The sequence below is a fragment of the Kogia breviceps genome, chromosome 4 (assembly GCF_026419965.1).
Source record: "Kogia breviceps isolate mKogBre1 chromosome 4, mKogBre1 haplotype 1, whole genome shotgun sequence".
In the NCBI taxonomy this organism is placed as follows: domain Eukaryota; kingdom Metazoa; phylum Chordata; class Mammalia; order Artiodactyla; family Physeteridae; genus Kogia; species Kogia breviceps.
Genome location: NC_081313.1, coordinates 90,252,263 through 90,276,409, shown reverse-complemented (window position 1 = coordinate 90,276,409; position 24,147 = coordinate 90,252,263). Strand labels below are relative to the sequence as shown.

The 24,147-nt window shown below is 37.4% G+C and overlaps 1 protein-coding gene across 1 annotated transcript in view; it reads left to right on the top strand.

Moving 5' to 3' along the window:
• TMEM232 (transmembrane protein 232) overlaps positions 1–24,147 on the top strand; it is a gene marked incomplete at its 5' end in the record, with an annotated part of 213,606 nt that overhangs the window by 81,305 nt on the left and 108,154 nt on the right. The window contains 2 exon segments of the mRNA XM_059062356.2: positions 6,302–6,321; positions 6,323–6,514. Of these exon segments, the coding sequence (XP_058918339.1) occupies positions 6,302–6,321; positions 6,323–6,514 (212 nt within the window).

Genomic DNA, 24,147 nt, shown 5'->3' with positions numbered 1-24,147 from the left:
AAACAAAGAAAAGAAAAAAAGGAGCAGAACAATAACAGAGTAAAAAATAAAATAAAATTAGAAAACTAACAGATATGTTAGAAAAAATAAATTAATATATAGATGAAACAACAACCAGAAGGTAAAAGAGAACCACAATAGAAAAAGATAGGAGGAAAAAAAAAGCCAGAAAAGGCCTTGGCTGTGTGTGGCAGGACTTAGGTAGGGGTGCGGTTTGGGCGGTAGGCAGGGCCTATGTTTCAGACCCAACAGGGTCATAAAAGGCGCTGGGAGGGGTGGATGGTGGCACTTAGGCTCAGCACGGTAGGAGGGTCCAGCAGTGCCTCTAGCCTTGGAGGGTGGAGAACCAGGTCTGGGACACCAGCAGTCTCCCTGAGCCCAAGTGGGTGGGGGAAATGCTAGGTCTGTCCCCCAATTCTCCTATCCCAGAGGGTACCTCCCCTTTCGTTTCTCTTCTTCTTCCCCCACTCCCTCCCCTCCTAGGACCCACATGGCCAGAGAGGGCTCAGGAAGGCAGCGGACCAGACCCGGAAGCCCAGCAAGCTTTCTGGGGCTGAGTGGGTAGGGGGAACTCCTGTGGCACTTCCCCTGATCCTCCTGTCCTGGAGGATCATCCCATCTCCCTCTCCTCCTCTTCCCCCCTCTTGCCTCTCTCCTATGCCCTTAGGACCCCCATGGCCAGAGGGTGTCTTGGAGAATGGAGGACCATGGCTGGGAGCCCAGTAAGCTTCCTGGGGCCCAAGTGGGTGGGGGAAACACCCTCCGTGCCTCCCCAGATCCTCCACCCCAGAGGGTCCCTCCCCTTCCGCCTCTCCTCTTCTCCCCCTGCCTCTGTCCTATGCCCCTAAGACCAGTGCACCCTGGAAGGGGCCCTGGTGAACATAGGATCTGGCCAGGGATCCCAGCAGGCTTCTGGGAGCCCAAGAGTGTGGGGGAAATGCCCGGGTGCCTCCTCTGATCCTCCGATCCCAGAAGGCCACTTCGCAACCACCTCTCCTTTTCTTCCCCCTGTTCCAGGACCAACACAGGAGGGGGTCCTGGAAGGCAAAAGACCTGAACCAGGACCCCAGCAGGCTTCCCAGGGCCCAAATGGGTGGGGGGAATGCACTCCACACCTCTGCTGATTTTCTGGTCCTGGAGGGTTCCACTGTCCGCCTCACCTCCTCTTTCCCTCCTCCCTCCCATGCCCCTAGGACCCACAAGGTCAGAGGGGGCCCTGGAGAATGGAGGACCAGGCCCGGTAGCCTAGCAGGCTTCCTAGGGCCCAAGTGGGTGGGGGAAACACCCTCCATGCCTCCCCTGACCCTCCAGTCCCGGAGGGCCCCTCCCCATCCGCCTCTCCTATTCTCCCCCCACCTCCCTCCTATGCTCCTAGGACCCACGTGGCCCAGAGGGGGCCCCAGAGAACAGAAGACCAGCTCTAGGAGCCCAGCAGGTCTCCCAGGATCCAATTGGGCAGGAGAAATGCTAGGTGCACTCCCCCATGATCCTCCAAGCTCCCAAGGGTCCCGCCAGGGTGGGAACCCCTTCCCTCTCCCAGCCACCCCTCAGGGGCACTGATCCTGTCTGGCCTCCACTTCTCCTCTCCCTCACTCCCTTCCACATCCTACCCAGTTGCTTGGGGTTCCTCCCATTTCCTTGGGTATTGAGGTCCCCCACCAGCATCCAGCAGGTGCCCTAGTTGTAGGGAGACATGAACTCTGCATCCTCCCATGCTGCCATCTTCCTCATGTAATCTTTAAGCAGCAAAATAGAATAAACAGCACTATTTGTCTCTATTCTCTCAATAACAATCTCTCTCATCCCCCACATATGGCTCTTCTTTTGACATAAATGGAAACTCTTAAACATGGAAAGGGAGGTGTATTTTTGAAAGAGTGTGGTTTCTTTAAATACTTATGAATAGAATTCCAGTATAACAGATACGTTGTTTTAAGAAAACAAAAATATTTGTAGAGTTTTTACAATGCACCAGACACTGTCCTAAGTATCTTACCTTTATTAACTCATCTAAGCCTTATAACTCTCCCACCACCATCATCACCCATACGGATAGAGGATCTGAGTCTAAACAAGAACAAAAGAGGTAGCTGGTGGTGCATGCACCTATGAGTGAGTTTAACCCAAAGGCTTTGCCATTTCCATGTCATCCTGCCTCCAAAATTAGATATAAACAAGGCATTAACATTTATTGAAAAACTTTTGTGTGCCAGACACTATGCTAGAAAATATATTCACATTTTATGTTTAATTTTTACAGTAACCTAGAAAGGACAGTATTATTATTATTATTCTATTTTAGGAATGAAGAAACATGCTTAGAGAGGTTAAGTAGCTTGTGCAAGATCACACAACTTGTAAAGTGGGAAAATGGATATTCCCATCTAGTCCTTTTCTTAATCTACTACATCAGTCCTTTTTAAACTTTAATGTATTCAGGAGTAGGGCCTGAAATTCTCTATTTAGAACACTCTCCTAGGTAATGACAATAATAATGGTCTAAGGACCACAATTTTAGTAACAAGGAGTTACTCATGCTGTCCTCCCTTGTGAGATTTTATAACTCCTGTAGAAAATAACCTTTTGAGACCACTAGTAAGTCACTTCCATTTAAATTTTGAAGTTTGAAGAAAAAATTATAATTTCTTCCACAAATAAGTTAAATGTTCCCAGGTCTAAGACTACTTAAGGACAGGTGGAGACCAAAAACAGAGACATAGTAAGAGATTGAGACAAAATTTAATGCAAACTATGCCACAGGGGCTTAATATCCTATTTCTTCCTCTTTTATTCCATCATGTCGAGGGTAGTGTGAGTTAGCTTAAATTTTGGTACTATATTTCCCTAATTATTGATGGAAAATTCAGAACTCTGGACAGGCTTTTATTTTCTTTTGTATTGCTACTACATCATAATTCCTTGTGTAATTTCACCTGCTCTGACATCCAACTTCTTGCCAACCTTAATGAATCCTGGTTTTTACCATCATTATGCCCAATATAAAGACAGAAGGGTGGGTATGCCCAATATATATGCCCAATATAAAGATAGAAGGGACCTTGCATGTTGCTACAATCTATGTGAGAGAGAAATATTCTTCAGGAATACCACTTTTTCAATATTAATACTAAATCAGTAAAATTATTATAGATAATAAAAAAAATTGCCATTTCTTTCTTAATAAAAAATGTCAAGTTTCAACAGTGCAGTAAGAAAAATCCTGAATTTTAAAGCTTGCATGGCATAGCTAAGAAAATAGGCACACATGATAAAAATGTAAATGTATAAATAATGTATAAAGATTGGAGTCTGGGGCTTCCCTGGTGGTGCTGTGGTTGAGAGTCCGCCTGCCGATGCAGGGGACACGGGTTCGTTCCCCGGTCCGGGAAGATCCCACATGCCGCGGAGCGGCTGGGCCCGTGAGCCATGGCTTCTGAGCCTGCGCGTCTGGAGCCTGTGCTCCACAACGGGAGAGGCCACAACAGTGAGAGGCCTGCATACCGCAAAAAAAAAAAAAAAAAAAAATTAAAATTAATTAATTAATTAATTAAAGATTGGAGTCTGGGGTAGTATTCACTGGCAGTCAATAGTAGTAAATTCATGAATTTGGAATCTAAATTATGGTCATTAATATTTTGGGTTAGTTTACTTCCAAGAAGTATAGATTTATACTTATGCACCATTGGCATAAATAAATTCATAGTCTCTGAATTTTAAAATTAGAATTATATCTTTAAGAGAATGAAGACTCTTTAGAATAGAGATGACTATGGAAGTATAATCCTCTTTGATAAATTTGTTAATATAAAAGTGGTTGTGTAACAAATTTGTTTTCAGCATGAAGAGGTTAGATCAAGTCCTCTCAAGATTGGTGGAGGAAGGATCTTATAAAAGCCAGAGCATCAGTGTCTGTCTTAGGGTAGCCCTGAAGCAACTGATGCCTATTGAGCTTCTCACTATTGGCTAGACAGATCATCATCCTTTGTCGTCTAAGTGAATCCTCCCAAAACTCTGAGGTGGTAATTATTATCTCCACATCACAAATGAAAAACAAAATGGAACCAAACTAAACACAAAATACAGACCTGGAGAGGTTAACTAAATTCCCCAAGTTTGCATTTTAAATTAGTAAGTGGGATAGCCAGACCTGATTTCAGATCTTTCTAACTGCAAAGCCCCATATTCTTTCCTGGCTTTTTCCTGCAGGAAAACAAACAAAACCTTTTATAGAGAAAGCAGATATGCCTTTGACCGATATTTGAAGCTACATTTCCATAAGTTGAATGCCTTGGACATCATTGAGGGTGGAAAATTAACCTGGGCTTTCAACCAGGGAAACATCATGAAAGATGTGGCAATGCCTTCATTTTGCTATTTGCGAGAGCTGGCATCTAGATCTATATAACCTATCCAGTCTGGGAGGGAAGAAAGCAAAGCGTAGCCAAATGAGACAAAATGAAAAGACCATTAAGATTCTATAATGAATGGTAATGCTCTCCTGGAAACAATGTACCAGAAATTATGTGATGAGAAGACATTATTTTTGTTGGTCCATTCACTTACTCACACATTTATTAATTCATCATTCTCTTAGCAGTGGAAGAGCTCATAGTAGTATGTTTGTGCAACAATATGTTGTTATTGATTTTGAAGTACCCTTTCTTATGAAAAAATTAATCCAGAGAAACTAAGCAGAATAAACAGCCCAGGTATTGTGATTACCATTTTACAGATGAACATGCAGACTTTGAGATATTAAATAATGTCCTAAAAATCACAACAGCTACTGAGTGTTCTTGGCACAATTTAATTTCTTGTTTGAAATTGAATGCTCTTTCCATAATTTCGACCTAGTTAATAAGCAAGATACACAACTGGGAATAGTATAAACATAATTGTAAACTGATTTCAACATCCAGAGATAATTGAAATCAAAGCTATTTAAGAATAGGTATATTTCAATGAAGGCTAGTGATAAAGTTCCTTTTCTGAAATAGTGAAAATACAGCTTTCTTTTTTAAATGTCAGTATTAATTTTCTAGCACTTTAAGGCTATTTTGAGCCCTCATTTCATTTTTTTGATGCTTACCTATTTGCATGATTTTCACCGTATTTTTTTACACATGTTTTTTGCATGTTATTCTTTCTCATCATTTCACAGTATTCCATATGTATTTACTTTGCCTTTTGCTATTTTCCTTATTGCTTTAAACCTTTATTTTTTCAATCTTTATCATAAGATTGTTCTCATTTTTTCCACTGTAATTTTGTCTAGATAATGCAATAGTCATTCTTTAAATAGTAATTTCATTGAGCTAATCCTGATCTTGGAATCCTAAAGAGGTTAGTTAGATATTCATATGCAGAAAAACATTTTTCATTCCTTTGTTTTCTACCATAGGATCTATAGACATTTAAGATGAATCCTGAGTGACTGGTAATGAGCTGCCCAGAGATGGATAATATTAAATAAAACTGAAATAACTTAAATAATAGGAGGCAACACCTAACTTAGTTATGAGGAAGAGAGTTTTTAATATTAGCATATTGTAAACACTAAAAAAAAGTATAATACATGACATTTTGAAACTTACATCTTCATTTATTATTACTGATACCAGCCAAGGAAAACATGCCTCTAACTGTCTCAAAAGAAGATATAATTAAAAATCAGTCATGGACATTATTGAATATAAATAGGAAAATTCAGAAAATTTCTCTTTCCTGAATAAAAATTGCTTAAGTATTGTGGAATTTTTGTGTTAGGTTTTTTTCTATATTAGGACATATTCAATTTAATATAAATCTAAATCCTAGAACATCTCCAGTGAAAGCTAAATATAAGGCCCTTTTTGTTTTTTTACTTAAGTTTTGTGCTATAGAAATTTTCTGTTGACTTCAAGGAAAGTTTAGATTATGCACAGAGAAATGAAATTCTGACTTAATAAAACATTTGTATTACTTCAACTGATTGCTTAATTTCTTATTAAATAAATATTACAAATGCTTATGAAATTCTTGTGTGGGAAGTATACAAATTTAAAATGGAAATTATATCATTACATTTTTGAAATTTCAAGACTGATTTCCTTCATGCTTAATTGTTTATTTCATTGAAAATTTTTGTTATGATTTTTAAAATCTTTTGGGGAACTGCATTTTTCTTTTAAAGCTTATTTTAATAGGAAGAATGCAACATTAGTCAAAGAAAATATACATACATTTTAACTTTAATAATAATACATCATTTTTTCTCATTTAATTCTATGTCAACTGGTTATTTTTTCTTTTCTTTCAACAGGCTGAGATAAATGACCCAACTAAATGTAGGAGGTGAAAATTTCTCCAAATATATAGGATGGAGAATTGCCAACATACTTTCCAAACTATTCTTCCCTTCCACTGATACCTGTGTTCTTCCTTTGAAAAAACCATTGATAAAATGGCACCAAATGAAATATCTGAACAAAAAGCAGGATTCCATGAAGAAGAGAGTTCTACAATTTACTGTAAGGTAAAGTGAAGCACAATTCAAAATAGTTCAGTTATTCTAACATATTACATTTTGGAGTTATATAAATTATATATAATCATGTGCCACATTATTTAACTCAGTTTCTCTTTTTTAATTCAAATCTTGGCTCCACTACCTCCTAGATATTTTATCATAAGCAAGTATTCCTTTCTCAGAAAGTACTTCCTCATGCTGAAAATAGGTATTATTATGTAATATAGATCAATGTTTCAATAAGGTGAAAGCCTCTCTTCCATAGTGACCTACATTTGCCTAGTTTACCCCCATCTCTCCCTATCATTAAATGCTGTGTATCCTTCCAGCATTATAAAATGTCAATATAATAAATTATAAGTATATTTAAAATTTTCTCCCATTTTCCACTATGGTTTATGGATTTTTAAAAGTCTTTTTAGGAATGTTCTTTTCATTTTAAGATTAAAATGTTACATTTCTCCTAGTACTTTTAAGGATTCATTTTGAACACTTTAATCATTGGTCCATTTGAAATTTTTTCTGGTATGTGGTGTGATGTATGTGGCTACTCAGTTGTCCCAGCAATATTTATTGAGTGATCTATCTCACTTCAATATTTTTCCCTGATTTTAAATATCTTTATCAAATATGAAATGCCCATTTATTTTCTTTTTCTATGTTCTAAAATTTCAATAATTTGGAATTATCTACTTTTTTAATCTTTGGTAGAATTTCCTCTTAAACCATTAGTACCTTATAGCTCTTCTAAGGGTAGTTCTTTGTCAAATTCTTCTGTTTTATGTGGCTCTTGGCAGGGCTTATATTCAGCCGTAATGTGCAGGTACAGCTGGATTCCGTTCTGATTGTTTGAGGCCCCTGCCATAAAAGTATCTGGAGTATCAGTCCTGAATATCGGTCTCTTTAGATCTTTCTCCTTCTTTTTAAGTCAATTTTAGCAAATTATGCTTTCTTTAAATATTACATGTTTTATTCCATTTTTCTGAATTTTTTGGCCATAATCCTTCTATTTTCTCTGTTTCTGTGGTTATCCCCTTCCCCTTAACTAATTCTCATTTTGTATATTTGCATTTTGTCCCTTTTACCCTTCTTAAGTAGTTTGTTTGGTATTTTATCTATTTTATATTATTTTTTCTATGAACCAGCTTTTGGATTCTAACTCATGTATTTTTGTTCTTATGTTTATGAGTCTGTTACTACTTCTTTGATCTCTTTTGTGGCTTACTTTCTGATTTCTTGAAGAAGATGCTAAATTATTCGGGAAGCTTTCTTCCTCAGCATTTGCCTAAATCATTTTCTGAGTTCAAAATCATGTGACTGTTGCTGCCCAAAGGTGGACTTTAGCACATGGTAATAACTGGGTGAAACAGGGCGAGGAGGCAAGTTTTCCTTTTGTGCACACAAGTAGTCAAGAGAAAAATAGACACATGCTTGAGAAGAGTTTTGACATAGGTTTAAGCATTTTTTCAAGAATTCTAAAGCCAGTGAGGAATATATGTAGAGCTGAGATTAAGGATCACACAGCCTTCACTTTAGTAGTCTCATGTGCGGTGCAGGAATAAATAGTATAAAAATGTTCTTCAGCAAGTGTTATAAATATCTATAAAATTGCAGTATGTTCAAGGTGTAATGGAAAGGCCAGCTTTAAATGTTATGAGTATTGAGATTTACTTTTGAATCCCCAAATGTCTTCTGTACATTTTCAAGGACTGCAGACACGGAAGAAAAACCAGTCTGGGACCACAGAGAGGACACTGTACTTTGGTTTCTCATCATGGTCAGTTAAAAAAAAAGATAGAAAGAAACTAGAAAAATAAAAGAAACAGGGTATTGACCAAAGGAGATTAAAGAAACAGTGGGGGAAAGGGTAAATAGACAGTAAAAAGGCAGCTGGAGATGAATGATGCCCACTGGGACACAGAAAAGAAGGACCTAGAGAGATAGAGATAAGGTGACATATTGGGAATGCTTAAAATAGCAGAACAGAGAGATAGATGTTAGGAGCAGAAAGAAAGGTGAAAGAGATCAAAAGGAAAGGGAGAAGATATAAGTAAGGGGAGAGACATACTTAGAATGGAAAGTACAGTGGAGACATATGCACAGGGTTTGGGGACAGGGGTAGAGAATATGCAGGGTCAGAGAAGAAGGCATAATAGGCAAGGGGTGGGGTTAAGACCCAAAGAGTGCTGTAGATTTTGAAGGATTAGTATATGAGATTTCTCCTCAGCCTACAGTTCATTACATAAATGAGAATCATCCATCACTGATCTTTAAAAAATGTTATCTTCTTATCCATTTTTTCACAGCTCATTACAGCCTCTAGAAATTAAACTTAGGGTCTCTGGCTTGAATGAGAGCCACAGCAGCACAGCAGCCTGAGCTTCCCTCTAGCAGAAGTCCCTCGGGGCAGCACAGGGTGATTTTCACATTGCACCCTTCACGCTGTAGAGCGTGGTAACTGTGCCCCCTGGAGTTGTGCATATTGCCAGCTCCAGTCAGGGATGAACTCATCCCTGGCTACACCAGATGTGAGTGGAATAGGGCTAGAGCTCAGTGATATCAAGACAAAGTCTAGGTCAGTCCTGGTTGAACAGTCTCTACTGTCTGTTTGGGGTATGGGATAGACCTGCTTTTAAAAAAGTTGTTGAAAAGCATGTTTAAGCTTTAACCTTAACTTTTAATGCATTGAAAAAATGGCTCTGGCTCACTAAACATTAACTGTTGGGAAATGTTGTTTCTTCCATTTGCTTGATTCTCCATCTAGTCAACGGTCCCGTAGCTATAGCTCCTTTTGTCATTTCTCCACCTCCTCCCACATCCAGATCCACAGACTGGAACTAATGCAGTTAATGAACTTCTGAGCATGGTGGAATCCTATAGGTAAAGCACAAAGACATAATTTAAAGCCCACTGTACGCTTAGCTCTTTTTCACCTCTTAAAAGTCTTCTTGCATAGGGTCATATCACCAATTCCTTATCACGTATTCCTAGAAAGCTCCATTTTGTGTTTTCTTCAAAAAGAAATGTGTAAGATAGCAAGAAGGCCAACATTTAAGGACTCCTACAGAAGATGGGGCACATATAAGAGATAGGAAGACAAGAAATTTAAGATAATATGTTTCTCTCTTGCCATGGAGCACTAAAGTGTACCTATTTCAGTGCGAAAATGTGAACATTTACCAGTAAGGAGAACATAGGAGCTTCCTTATTGCTGAAGCATCCACTATATCTGATGACCTATCACTTTTTCCCCAAAATATTTTTCTTCACTTGTGTTTTTAGCCTGTAAAATTCTCTCAAATGGGAATTCTTTCTTTATATGTTTATAAATATATGTATTTTGCTTTGAATGACTTGCAGATCTGACCTCTTTCCTTTACAAAATTTTTCAAAAGAAAATTCATTGTTTTGCTCTGTACATTGAATTTTTGGGGTTTTGCTTTTTAGTGGGACATGTTGTTGGATGCGTGCTCTTCTTGCCCCTCAGCATTGTTTTTTAAATGAAAAAATCATTATGTTTCTTTACTATATCACAAAAACTGCAGCCCAAAACTGAGGCATAGTATACTTCTACTTCAAAGCATAGTTTTTTCCTTTTCTCTCTTTGTCAGTAAAACTATCTTAAATTTACCTTAAGGCTGAGAATTCAGAACTCTGAAGATCAAATTTTCAAAAACCAGTTTCTACATCTATACTTTTTGGCTTCTGAGGTTTCTTGTAAGTGTATTTTCTAAGCTTATGCCTTGAATCCCTAAAAACTCACAAACAACTAATTATTCTCACACATGTAAAGACTAGGAGAATATTAACTTAAAATGTTATCTCTGATTAGGCTTAGTTTGCTAACAAATTTTATATCAGAAGACTTCATTCATGAGACCAGCACCTGGAAGAGAGCTCAGCTGAAACAAGCAAGAACTGACTGAGAACATCTGTAGTCATTCAGGCAAGACATTTTACATAGCTGACTTCATAACAGGGCGGTCGTACCAAAGGCTACTGTGTCTCCTATGAATCCTCCTTTATAAAAGGAGCCAATTCCAAGGTAACGGAGCTAGGAGTAGCTAACATTTGCTGAATGGAGATGAGGTGGGGAAAGGTGGATACCACAGTGTCCCAGGAGATAGGTTTTACTGGAAAGACCAACAGTGAGCAGCAAAGAGAGGCACGTGGTCCCCATTTCTCATTGTCTCAGTGGAAGGGATGCTGGAGTCTGGGCAAGCAACTGGACATTAAACTAGATTTGCGTTTTGAGGGGAGAGACACTGTATGACTGCTATCCTACATTCTTATAGTGGAAGGGTGAAACTGCTTTCTCAAGGAAGAAATAAACATTTTGGGCCCAGTTGCCAAGTCACCTGAGGTAGGTGGGCATCAGCTGGATAGGGATGCTAGAAATGCCAGATGCTCAGGACTTGGAGCCCTTCGGAAGTGGTCTTAATGGTTGTAATAGGAGGCCACTGGGCTCCCTGGTGAGTTGGGTTTACAACATGGCAGATGCTTAGGACCCCTAATTCTAGCTTCCAAGTTGCTGAGCAATTCAAGATGAATCTCCAGTGTTATAGTCAAACAATTCTGTTTGCCACCCTACACGAGTACATTTTATAAACAAGGCACTATGCTAAGCACTACCCTTAGATGTAGATTGATTATTTTATCCATTTTATAGATTTTATATATCTATAAAATCTCCATTTTGTAGATATGAATGCTGAGAGGTTAAGTAATTTGCCCAAGAATTTATAATCATTAAGTGCTAGAGTTTGAATTTAAACAAATGCATTCTGACTCCTGAGTCTACTATGCTCATGTCTTTCCCCTCAGGTGGGACTTCATGTGATGGTAAAGCCTTGAGCACTTGTTAAAAAAAACTTATCTTCAAGTCATAGGAAAAACTTTTTATAAGTGTTTTTTTCAATTTCTGTATCTTGATTTTCAGAACTTGACTTTGATTAAGGAACATTTTTTTCTGGGCTCTGCATCTCTCTAGCTAATATTAGGAAATCTATGTCGGAGGAGGCACTTTCCATTAAGTAGTATGATTTTTAGCTAAACTCAATGGAGGAAAAAATATATTATAAATATATCTATTTGGAGAGAGAGATTTAAAAAAGGAGAGCTCCAAAAGATTCTTAAATAAAATGCTTTAAACACATCTGTCTAGTTCTGTTTCATGCAGGAGAAAAAAGTCTGTGCCTCCTTTACAGAATATCAAGAATGTTTTTCTTATAGCTTTTTTTCTGATTGATTTAGAGTAAGTTACTTAACTTCTTTGAGCCTTAGGCTTCTAATCTTTAAAAATTTAAAAGTTGTACATTCCTCTTAGGTTTGTCCTGAAGATAGAAGGAAAGAATGTATGTAAAGAGCCTGGACATGTTGGCTTCTTATCCTTTTGTTCTATAATTGAGTAGATTTTCTAAAATATTTATTTTCTTCATAATGTAATATTTATTAATACAATTGTGATAAATAATATGTGGAAAATTTACATAAGTTATGAATTACTGCTGGCGACTTTTAAAAAAGAACATACAGTCTCCCGATGATTTCATTTTTGGTTATGTTTTGCTTCCCTTCTTGTTTCTAGTTTTTGAATTAAAACACAATTCAGATCTGGTTCCAAGTCATACATGCATTTTGAGGGTGCGGTATCAAGACCCATTATGGAAGAGTAAAGTTTGGAATCTTGATAGTTCACATGGCTGATTATAATTTTCAGCTGAGGAGAAATAGAGAACACGAGTGGGTCTTCAGAGATGGGCCCCTATGTTTTGAACTTCTGTGAAATATTTTATTATTAAAATGTTGGTTAGATGATCAGCTCAGATCATTCATTTAAAGTGTTAAAATTTCTAGAGTGAAGTGGTATTGGAAGTGAAGTCCAATTACCAGTGACAAGACTGTGCAAAATACCTCCATTTCCAATACATGACTCTGTTTACCTCTGGTCTTCCCTAGGAGATAGGTCAGTCCCCATCTATCTTAGGTTGTCTCCTCTCCTTTCCTGCCTTTCCAGTGGAGCCTTGGTCTGAACAGGAATTCTAGGTGTTATCAGTGGGGCCATAGCTTTAGCTGCCACTTTCACTGCAGTGACTTTGTGCTTATAAGACAGGTGTCCAGCTTCAATATGATCATCAACCCCAGGAGTTCTCCATTCACAGTAACATGATGTAATGCAGAATCTTAAAAATGGCACAGGTATTAAAATGAACTGGATGAGATGTAAAAACATTCTATTGATATGTTTCAAATACAGATCAATTAGATTCAAATGACAGCCCTATGAGAAAACAAAAGTTGTGCAACAGAAAACAAAAACAAAATCTGTTTTTTTGTGTTTTGTTTTTTATGTGCACTTTGCTCTTTCAAAGAAAAGGGCGATGTTGTTTAGCTTGTGATGAAATGCTTTTACAGTGGTTGACAAGTGTTTATTACCTGCTTTAATTAGAATGTAAACTTGGATATGATGTTAATCAAATTGGAGTAGTCTTCCCACTCTCTAGATTCTCAGAAAATATGAAGTCAATCAGTTAAAGGGCTTAATCTTCCCCAGTTTCTAAATGTCTCCTTGATAGGATCAAGTTCTTGATCGGGCATATGAATCTTTGAAAACCTTAGTACCCAGGGCAGGTGCTTTCTGTCCACCTGTCAGAGCAAATGTCACTCCCCAACTAACCCAGTCTTTCCTGGCCTGTCTCTCAGTATGGATTTAAATGGTAGGGAGAAAACAGAACTCCTGATACAGGTTGCATATCCCTTCAGGAAGCATTAACTACACATATCTGTGTGCAGGCACTGTGTTAGGCACTAGGAAGACAAAGACAAACTATGTTTAGAGTGTAATTGATGGTTTCTTGTTCAGAATGACTGATTGTGTCTCTAGCGTATTGGTTTTCCACCATAAAGACATTTGGGACTTTGCACCCACAATTTTCTGTTTTTTTTGTATTTTCAGTTATTCAATACAATTTAGTAGTACCTGACCTATATTAGACATTTAATAATTATTGAATAAAAATACTAAGCAGAAGGGCACAGGATGTGCAAAGCCCCCCCTGGTGAAATTGATCATGGAGCATTTAAGGAACTAAAAGAACAGTTGTGTAACTGGGTCACTGAGACCACAAGAGGGTGAAGCTGGAGAGTTGGTCATGGTTTTCAGCTTTATCTTAGAAGCCATAAGAAGGCACTGAATGTGTGTTATATGGTAGAGTAAGGAGCAAGGAGTGGTGTGTGTGTGTGTGTGTATGTGTTTGAGGTTGTGACATGACCGTAGGTGTGATGTACCTTGTGCAAGTCACTTAACTTCTGTAAATCTGAATGTTTTTGTCTATAAAATGGGGTAATGATAGTACCTTTCTTGTTGGTACTTATGAGAAATCAATGAGGTAGTCAACTAAAAGTGCTTACTATAGTATCTGGCACAGAGTAAGCACAAAAATGTTTATTAGTATTGTATTAATAAATATATGGTGGCATAATTAGAAATGTAAGATAATAAATATACTGATATATTATTGATCAGTGTAATAAGTATATTAGTTTTATTACTATGTATCGTAGTCATTTTCATTGTTGTCATTGTTGGCTTTGTTACGTTGGGAAAGTGCATAGGATGCTATTGTAATACAGCCTGCACTAGGTTGGTGGCAATACAGATGGAAAGGAGGCAGATGGATTTGCATAAGATTTGGAAGAAAAAGCAATAGAATTTGATGATGATTAGATAGAATGACAGGAGGTGCGGAGAGGAAAATGTCTTTTCCAGATTGAGCAACTAGTCCAATAGTGGTGTGATTCACTGAGACAAGGGGTGATGGGGGAGAGTAGGATGTGGTTGAGGTTAAGGAAAGATGCTGAATTTGAAGTAATGCTTTTGAGAGGTTTAAGTGGAGAAGTCAAATAGAAAGTGAGTTTCACAGTACTGTTATTCTCGGACAGAGTCTGGGCTGAGTCACTGAATGAAGGTGGTGACTAATGTCATGTCATGACTAATGTCTTTAACCAACACTGCCTTGGTAAAGAACATCAAGTGAGATGAGAGGCAGACCTGGGGTGGAATTTTGAGGAATACCACCATTTAATATCTGGAAGGAAGAGAAAGATAGCAAAAAAACCAACAAACCAAACCTTTGATATAGCCAGAGAGGTTGGAGAAAATCTACAATTTATAACAACTTGAGAAAAATTCATGGACGGTCCTGATAACTAATTATTATATAGTAATGCTTTAAAAATTTTTTAAGTCTATGGAGATGTTGATTTCAAGGATGGACAAGGGAGAATTTCCAAAATAATCTACCTAGACAGTGATAGAATATCCCTCGTTGAGTATCTCTGAGAAGCACTTTCTGCTCACTACACAAAGAATATAAATGCAGATGACAAAAGGATTGCAGTTTTTTATAAATGACGCATACTTCCAAAGACCTTGCAGTATCTACCTAACAACGACAACAAAAAGTTAAGTGCCAAACCAATGCATGAAGCCTTCTAAGTTTGTAGACAAGATCCACTGGTCAGGAAGGGCAGTAATACTGTATACTGTATATAATATATGTATATCTATGTACACATGACAGAAATGAATTTCTAACCTCTAATGAAATATATGCATGTATCAAAATACCAAGAAATTATGAAGTTCGATTATCACTTAGAAACATATCTTGATGGTCTTTCTGGTTATTTCATAGGCTTATAGGCCTTTTTAAAATTTCACCACTCTTTCCATTCTTTTTAAAAGATAAGATTTGTTAATGCTGTATTTATATCATTAGCAATGGCACAGTGTGTCTCTTCTATTAGTTTATCCAACAAAGGACAAAGATAAACATTTAGGAGATTAATTTCCTCCCATAACATTTTTAGGTCCAGTACTTCATGTCCTCCAGTTTTTCTTTGAGAAAGTAAAACTCAGACCAAACAAGTTAACCTGACTATGTGAAAATGTTCATGCCAAGGACTGCAGTGAAATCAGAGGCCACAGAGCAGGTTCAAAATGTCCTCCAAACAGGCCCTGGATGTTCTATAGTATGGAACCTGGAGGAGGATAGCAGTAACCAGAGGAGGACATGAGGACCCAGAGAGATGGTGCCATGAATGTATGAGAATTGTGTGATAAATCTGTTTCATGCATGTCGTCATTAACTCCAAACTACATTGCTGCTACATTTCTAGAATTTCTGCATGTGTTTATAAATTCGGTGTGTGCTGCATCTTTTTTTTCTTCCCCAAACTTAATTTTCACATTATAAATTCCCTTTTCATTTGTTTTTTTTCTTTCCCTCATCTTCCATCTCCTTCTTAAAAGGGTGCATCTGTATCCAACACTAATCATGCCTTATATCTTTAATAAATTGTCATATCCATTTATCATTCTGAACAGCTTCCACCTTCAACGCCAACCCTGTCACTGCAATATAAGATCAGTAATTGCTAAGCATCCATCATATCTGAAGTGATATGTCACTAAATTCTTGGCTCTTCACAATAGTTCACTAACCTGAGTCTTGTCGAGTTAGAACTAATGTTGATTGGGCCTCTTTCAGTTTTATTTTTTCCTACATCAAGCTATTCAAAGGAAAAAGCCTATCTTTAACATTGTAATTTTACTAAACCATTTATACAAGCAAACCAGTATTGTCACACAGAAGTCTAAGCACAGCTGGCTGACAAATCAGCCACCTATCAGCATACTGATATCTAGCAAGGAAAGCTTGTAATAACTGAATTACAGCAAAAAAAAAAAAGAATCACATATAATGCTTTCTCTAGCTTCTTTTCCATACTCATCCTCACGAATTCTCAGATGCCTATGGGTCTTATTCCTGTAATGTTCACCTTCTTCTGTCCATAGATAAAATATAGGAAGAAGGACAATAAACAGTGAATTCCATTTGGCACTCAGACAACTTACCTGACACAACTGTATCTGGTTGTGAGAGAGGAGTCTGGGAAGTGACACAGCCCATGGACTTAGGCAGGGTCATTTACCCCTGCTGGGAACCTGGGCCAGCACCTCTCTGTTAGTATCTGCATGTTGACCTCTGTGGCATTTTCCTCAAGTGTGAGTTGAGTACTTTCAGGTTTATTTTCAGTGTAACACTGTATCACAGCAGTGGTGATAGAGATGGTAGGGAGTGGTGGAAGTGTCAACAGGAACAGCTAGCAAAAATCAAAGCAACTGAGCAGTCCCAGCCTTCTTAAATCTACCAGCAAGACCCTCTGCTTCATTTTAGAAAAGCTGCCAACATTTCTATATTCATCTAGCTATCCTCAGTCATCACAGAGCACTTTGCTGTCACACACAGTTCTAAACACAGCTGGCCAAAGAATCAACCACATGGTAAACATCCTGATATCCAGCAGGGAGAGGATGTGACAGCTGCATGCATATAAAAGAAAACCTCGGGGCTTCCCTGGTGGTGCAGTGATTGAGAGTCCACCTGCCCATGCAGGGGACACGGGTTCGTGCCCTGGTCTGGGAGGATCCCACATGCCTTGGAGCGGCTAGGCCCGTGAGCCATGGCCGCTGAGCCTGCACATCCGGAGCCTGTGCTCCGCGGCAGGAGAGGCCACAATAAGTGAGAGGCCCGCGTACCGCAAAAAAAAAAAAAAAAAAAAAAAAAGAAAACCTCGAATAAAGTAATGCACAAGTTCCCTTCCCCCTCTCTTGTTCCATTCCATATACTACTCTATTAATAATCCCCATGTTACAAAAATCTCTAAATTCTTGATGCTAGAATACCCATCGATGTTACATATGAGTCCAGATAGGACTGGTGTGAGTAGTACTATTACTGTAAATTCTTTCACTCCTGGCTCAAGAAGCAGTCACTTTAGCCTCGTATTTCAGAGCTGTATTGCCACTAGGTCAGATATGTTCAGGAGTATGATAAAGTGATAGGCCCCAAGTCATGGTAATTTGGCTGGAAGATATGAAAAAGAAGCACGTAATTGTTTTGGGGGAGGATATGTAGACAGAACACTCTGTATTTAGGAAAGAATATACTTAAACAGAAGCACTAAAAGAGTTCTCAAGAATGCATTTTCTTTCTTTCCTTTCTATAGTCAGGGATGCATCTAATCTAACTGTGACTCAATAGGGTTTGCAGTCATCAGAAACAGAAATTATTCAGTATTCGTATGTTCTGTTGCCAAGCAAACCTCACTGTCAGCCGTTCCCCTTTCATGTGGCTATATGGTACCGCATGAATGGGAATTGGACAAGAGGGCAGTTAATTTGATTGATGTAGACCGCCAATGTGGGCAATTCAGACGCCTGAAATTCCCTTTAGGACTTGAATGATCCTATTTGCCTGTTTTGGTGATTTACAACAGTGGGATAAATGGCATATTTTCCCTCCAGTGTGTGGACGGCCACCTTCAGTACTCTTTTCTCAGCCCACTTGCATTTAGATTCAGTTGGAGACTAATATGAGGAGAGGTAAGATTAATCATGAAATTTATTATTTTCAAGTTCAAGTAGATTTTTTAAATAGCTAGACAAGAGTCTGAGGGAGAACAGGCAGGCACCAAAAGCAAAACAAAACAAAAAATTATCACTACCACCACAGCAGTATAAGGTTGGTGGAAAAAAAAAATAGGTCAGTTTAACACCCACTGGTGTCTGTCAGGTGTGATAGGAAGTGCACTTCTAGTCTTTTTGTATAACTGGGACCACAAAAGATTATTGTGGTTGGCACTGTCTTGGTAGATAACGGGTTACTATTAGGGAGTCACTGAGGATGAAACTAGCCCAGAGCAAAAAACGTTTTCTATGTTTTAATGGTAAGGAAACTCAAGTCTGACTTGGTCAGGGAAGTGTAGGTAGCATTGTCGCACCAGCCAGATCCCTTCACCTCTCATTTTTCCTTTCCTCCTTATCGCTCCCCCCTCCCCCTGCTTACATTCTGGTAGACATGTGAGTGGACTTACAAAAGGAGAATGGTTTAATTTTCTATAATTATGAGCATCTCGGCGTGCCTATTTGAGAACATCTGGGGGTACTGCAGACCTATTGTTTCTTCCATATTTGAAAAACTCCCAAAATTTTCATAGAGAGGTAGCAACATTCTAATAGTTGAAATAGACTCCCTTTTAGGGGTACATGGACAGGATGTGACTAAAATTTGTAACTCTCTAGAGCTAAATCTTTAGGAATTATTGAATGAAAATGAATGCCGTCATATTTATGTGGCAGTTTTTCGATTATCTTCGATGATACAGCTAGGCTCTGCCCTACCCCAGCATCAGCATCTGCCTTTGAAAGTCCAGCATTTTAAGTTTACAAGGAACCACTTTCCCCTGCACAAGAAGCTATATTAAAATGTGTCCTCCATATTTATTTTTTCTGATTGGTTTTCTATAGCTCTGTATCTCGCAGGAGAATTTTAATAGAGGATAGTAGAATGTCCACATTATAAGATGAAAACTAGTGCAAAAAATCTACAATTTTTTTAGATAAAATTTTTATTTTTTAATTTAGGTGATCAAAATGGCATTATTTAAAGTACCTATTCTATCTAAAGACAGACAAATAGCTATTTTCATTTATAGCTGAACACATGCACCCTGTTTCATGCTTACAAATTGCCTGGTAGATTTAGGCTTATAAACTGGCAAGATATTCCAAGGAATGCAGTGTATGACTTGGAAACAAATAGGGAGAAGAAAGGAACAATAGACACGTATAAAGGATCAATTATCCCATGTTCTTATACAATTTTAAGGGTTAATTCCTTGCATACTCAGGAGTTAAGTGTATCATCTTCCTCTTTAAAAAGTTGCACGGCTCCATTTAATAGTCAGTAATTTGACAGTCACACAGATTAGTATTTTTAAAGCAGAAGATAAAGTGAAAGAGAAACATTTGCTGTGCATTCAGCTGCAAAATTTGGGGCCTGCTGTGTATTTTTGAAATGCAGAGCTAGAAGAATCGGCTTACGGAGAAGAACAAATATCTTGGCCAAATTTATCCCATAGAATTTCAACCTAATTAAACCTGAGTAAACTAGGCATATAGCTGAAGCATATGGATAAAAAGTGAAATAAATCTTTCAATTAATTTAAGTTAGTGAGGTTCATAATGATAAACATTTTTATGTTGGTCTCTTGGTCCCTTAGGAGCCTAATTTTTCCCTTGAATTCTGTACTCAGGTGTACAGCCATCTACATTGTGTTTTCATTTAGATGGGCTGATAAGCACCTCAAATTTAACATATCCAAAATTGAACTAATCTCCCTCTGACCCAAAACTGCTCATTCCATTATTTTCTCAGTGAACAGAAAATTTATCCTTCTATTGAGTCAAACCTTGAAATCATCTGTCTCTATTTCACTCACATTCCACGCTTAATCTATCAGACAAGATAGTCTTTACCTTCAAAATATTTCCAAAATCTTTCACTAGTGTTCCCACCTGCTTCAAAAAAGAAGAAAAAAAAAATGACATTTGGGACAAGGACAGTCTAGCTGTGGAATCGGCTTTTGTAAAGCTTTGCAATAATGGTAAAAATAGTGGAAAGCTAAACAGCTGAAATCTCTCTGTAGGCCAAGCACTGTGCTAAGCCCTGGAGACATAGTGGAGAACCAGACAAATATGTTGCCCACCTTCATAGGGTGTTATCATCCAAAATAGAGAACAGATAAATCAGTAAGCAAATGAGGTAATTACAGACTGTTTTAAATCCCATGGGTGAAATTAACTGGGTGATAAAAATTGAAAGGAATTGGAGGATTCCACTTTAGACAGCCAGGAAGGATCCCTCTGAAGGAGTGATTTTGGGTGGAGACCTCTTGGGGAGGAGTGTGTAGGGTGAAAGTGTGTGTAGACAGAGGGGACAGTGAGAGCAAAGCCAAGGGACAGGAAAGGACTCACCAGGTGTGGTAACTAAAGGTGGTCAGTGTGACTCACTGTTAGAAGACAGTGAGAAGAGGTGAAGTTGTCTCTGAGGCCAGATCTTAAGGGCTGTAAGCCCAGATAAGGAATTCTGGTTTTTTTCTGGCAGAAAAAGAAGTCACTGGAAAGTTTTAACCAGAGGAATAATAAAGCCAATTTACTTTTTAAAGGGAACAGATTATGGTCTGAAGGTGAAAACTGAATTAAACTGACATTTCTTCTACTCCTTTTATCTCCTTTTCAAGATTTAAAACTGGTCTTGAAAATGATGTAGGTTTATACCCAATGCCTGTTGAAAATTTCATCGTTGGGACCTATGCTTCCCAATCACTGACTGGAATTTCCGTTTGCGTCCACAGCTGTATTATTTGGCCATAGTTTCAGCCCCTGGCAACTGCAGAAATTTGCTGGTAAACCATTTCTTGCCTGATGAGGGCAACATCTGATCAATTCATTCAGTAGGATTGGAATAACAATAAGAATAGTATTTATGGAACGATCTGATATTTTTGAATTATTATAATTCTAAAAGGTGAGACCGTTGAAATTGGTCTTTGATGTTAGGTATTTTGCTTTAATGTAGATATTTGCATGTATTTAATTTGTTTAAAAATCATACATATACACACTCCATAGGGAGTTTATAGTAAAAACAAAATAAAACACACAGAGACAAAAATATTAGAAATAATTTGCATCCTAGCACCTGTTTATGTGTTTATACTTGTGATGTTTGCCATCCCAGCGGTAACGGTAACTGTGCACTTCTATGGTAGTCATCTCTTTTCTGTTATCATACAATTTCAAGCTATAAGCAAGGAAAATTCCTATTTTGGTAGTGATTTCAATTCTAAAGTTCACTTTATATTGCATACACTCTTTATACTTTAGGCTCTCAGATTAATCTACTAGCTGTAGAATAATTCATTACAGCTCTTTTAAAAACAGAACTGAATTAAACAAAACTTTACTTCCCTCCAACAGTCTCCATGCAGACTGAGCAAATTGGTTAAATGTGTAGTGTTCTTTCCTACTTCTGGTGGTGCTCATTTTTCACAGCCACCTCTTGTATACTTTGCTGGCTCCAACCAGCGAGTTTTGAGATGTTAGTTTACAATGCCTTACAGGGTTTTCTTCCAACAGTTACTGAAAATTTCATGGAGGTCTCTTGAAGGCCCCAAAGCTATTGACCCTACAGAATGAATTTTTAAAGGGGGAAATTCCAGGAACACAGTCAAGTCACGTGGGGCTATTTGGGATCTGGAAAGTCTTTCTTTCCTTAAATTACATGAGAACCCTTATGCTGCATTCATCCTAAGGCTACACCTGCCTGAAATACATTTCTCTCATGATAAGTTATCCTATAACTTTGTAATGTAGGCACTCAAAAGTTTTTATGCTTGATTATACTTCAGCTGTCCTCATAATTCCCTCTGAAGGGTTATATAACATTATCACAAGGATAAAGAAGTACAATAATAATAAGACTAATTAGTATTTACATTCTACTTTTCTCTTGCAATACCTTTACAAACAGAAGCTAATTAATAGATTAGATGTCAATATTTTGTCTTGTCAAAGAGTTTAATGCTTTAGATTATGATTTATTTTTAGCTCAGGTGCTTCTTTAGCATTTTTATTTGAAGCAGCATAGTACAACAGAAGGCAGATATTTTTCTCTTCTGTTCCATTGTAAGCAAGTAAAAGGTGTTTGGAATCACTTATTACACTGAAACTATGGGAAGAATGTCACTTTGTCTGGAGGAAACTGAGTGGATATAATAAATAAATTTATTCCAGAAATAAAATGTATATCCCTGTAAAACAGGTGAAGGAAGATTTGTAAACAGATCACACCATTCCATATCTTGTGTTTTGACCAACTTATAAGGATTTAGAAAAGTGGTCAAAGTTCTCTGCACAGTAGAAGAACTATTTATATGTCTAGAAATCCTTGCATTTTCACAGCACCATGATGGGGCAGTGAGTCTGCTATTTCCAAGTTTAAATAGCGATTGTACCCTAGCCTACCCTTTATCTTTCATAGTACTTATTGTGACTATTTGGTGTCATAATCCCTTAGTTGCTGGGGTTTTTTTGTTTTTCTTAGATTATTATCTATTTTCTCTTTTATTTTTCTTCCCTTTTATTTACTTTGTCTCCTTTTTTTTAAAGCTTTTTTAGGTGGAAACTCCAAACATTGATTTTAAAACTCATTTATTTTTCCAAGATATGTCTTAAAAACTACAGATTCCCTTTATATGCTGCATTGAGATGACATGTTGTGTTTTTATTATGACTCAGTGCAAAATATTTTCTTCTTGTTCTTGTGATTTCTTCTTTGAATCATGGTTATTTAGAACTATGCTTTTTAACTTCCAAATATTTGGGGGAATATATAACTATCATTTTACTCATATAGAATTTAATTCCATTGTTAACAGAGGTCATACTTTGTAAAATTTGAATTTTTAAAAGTTATTGAGACTTGGTTGAGTACTTGGTCTGTATTAGTGAATGCTCCAGTGCACTTGAAAATAGTATGAATTCTGCAGTCGTAGTGCAGTGGTCTATAAATGACAAATGAGCTCAAAGTGGTTGATAGTATAATAAAAATCTTTTCTATCTTTACCAACTTTTTCACTATTTTTTTTTTTTTAGTTCCATCTGTTAGTGAGAGAGAGGTATAAAAATCTCCAAGTATACTTGTAGGTTTGGCTGTATCACCATTTTATTGCCAAATTTTGCTTTATGTTGATTGAATCTCTCCTATTAAGTACAAATATATTTATCATTTTAATGTTTTGTGAGGAATTGACCCCTTTAATATTATGAAATATCCCTCTTTACATCTGGTTAATCATCCTTCTCTGAAAATCTACATTGCTGGATATTAATATTTCCACATCATTTTTTACTGCTTGGTTTTTTCATGTTATATATATTTCTGTATTTTTCCTACTCTTTTCCTGTCACCTTCCTGTTTTTAAATTTAAAAAATATCTTTTGTATACAACATACGGTTAGGCAATTAAAAAAAATTCTAGTTCAACATTCTTTGTCTTTTAATTGGAATCTTTCATCCCTTTAAATTTAATGTAAAAAATTGTTATGGTTGCATTTAGAGCTACTACTTTTCTATTTGTTTCTTACATGTTGCATCTTGCCCTCCCCCTCTGTACTTCATTTCCTGTCTTATTTTGGGTTAATGAAATATGTTTTATTATTCCATTTTATATCATCTATTGGCCTTTTTTGGCTCACACTTTTATATGATTTGGTGGTTGTTTAAGGTATTATAGTATACCTTTTCAACATAGCAGTCTCCTTAGTATCATACCACTTCATGTAAAATGGAAGACCATTGAAGAGAGTCTGGATTCTGGAAACTTCCTGTGAAGAGTTTTTATTTTTGTTATTGCTAGCAATTTAGTTGTTGACTGATCACCTTGAACTTGTGGAGGTTTTGTTTTCACTATTAGGAGGGACTGTTTCAGTTTAGCCTGTAGTCTTGAGGGAAAATTCTCTAGTCCTGGAACGTATTCTTCACCCCTAATGTGTGTCTTTTGGAATTTAATGGCCAGCTAACAGCTTTGGCCAAGCTCCTCAGACTTACCAGTATGTACATTCTAAACTGTCTTTCCTGCAGTGGCCACCAGCTTATATTTCTGCTTAGCTCTTCAGCCTCGCGGCTGCTGCTTCTCCCCTCTGCTCATTAGAGTCTCTTCCACGTGAA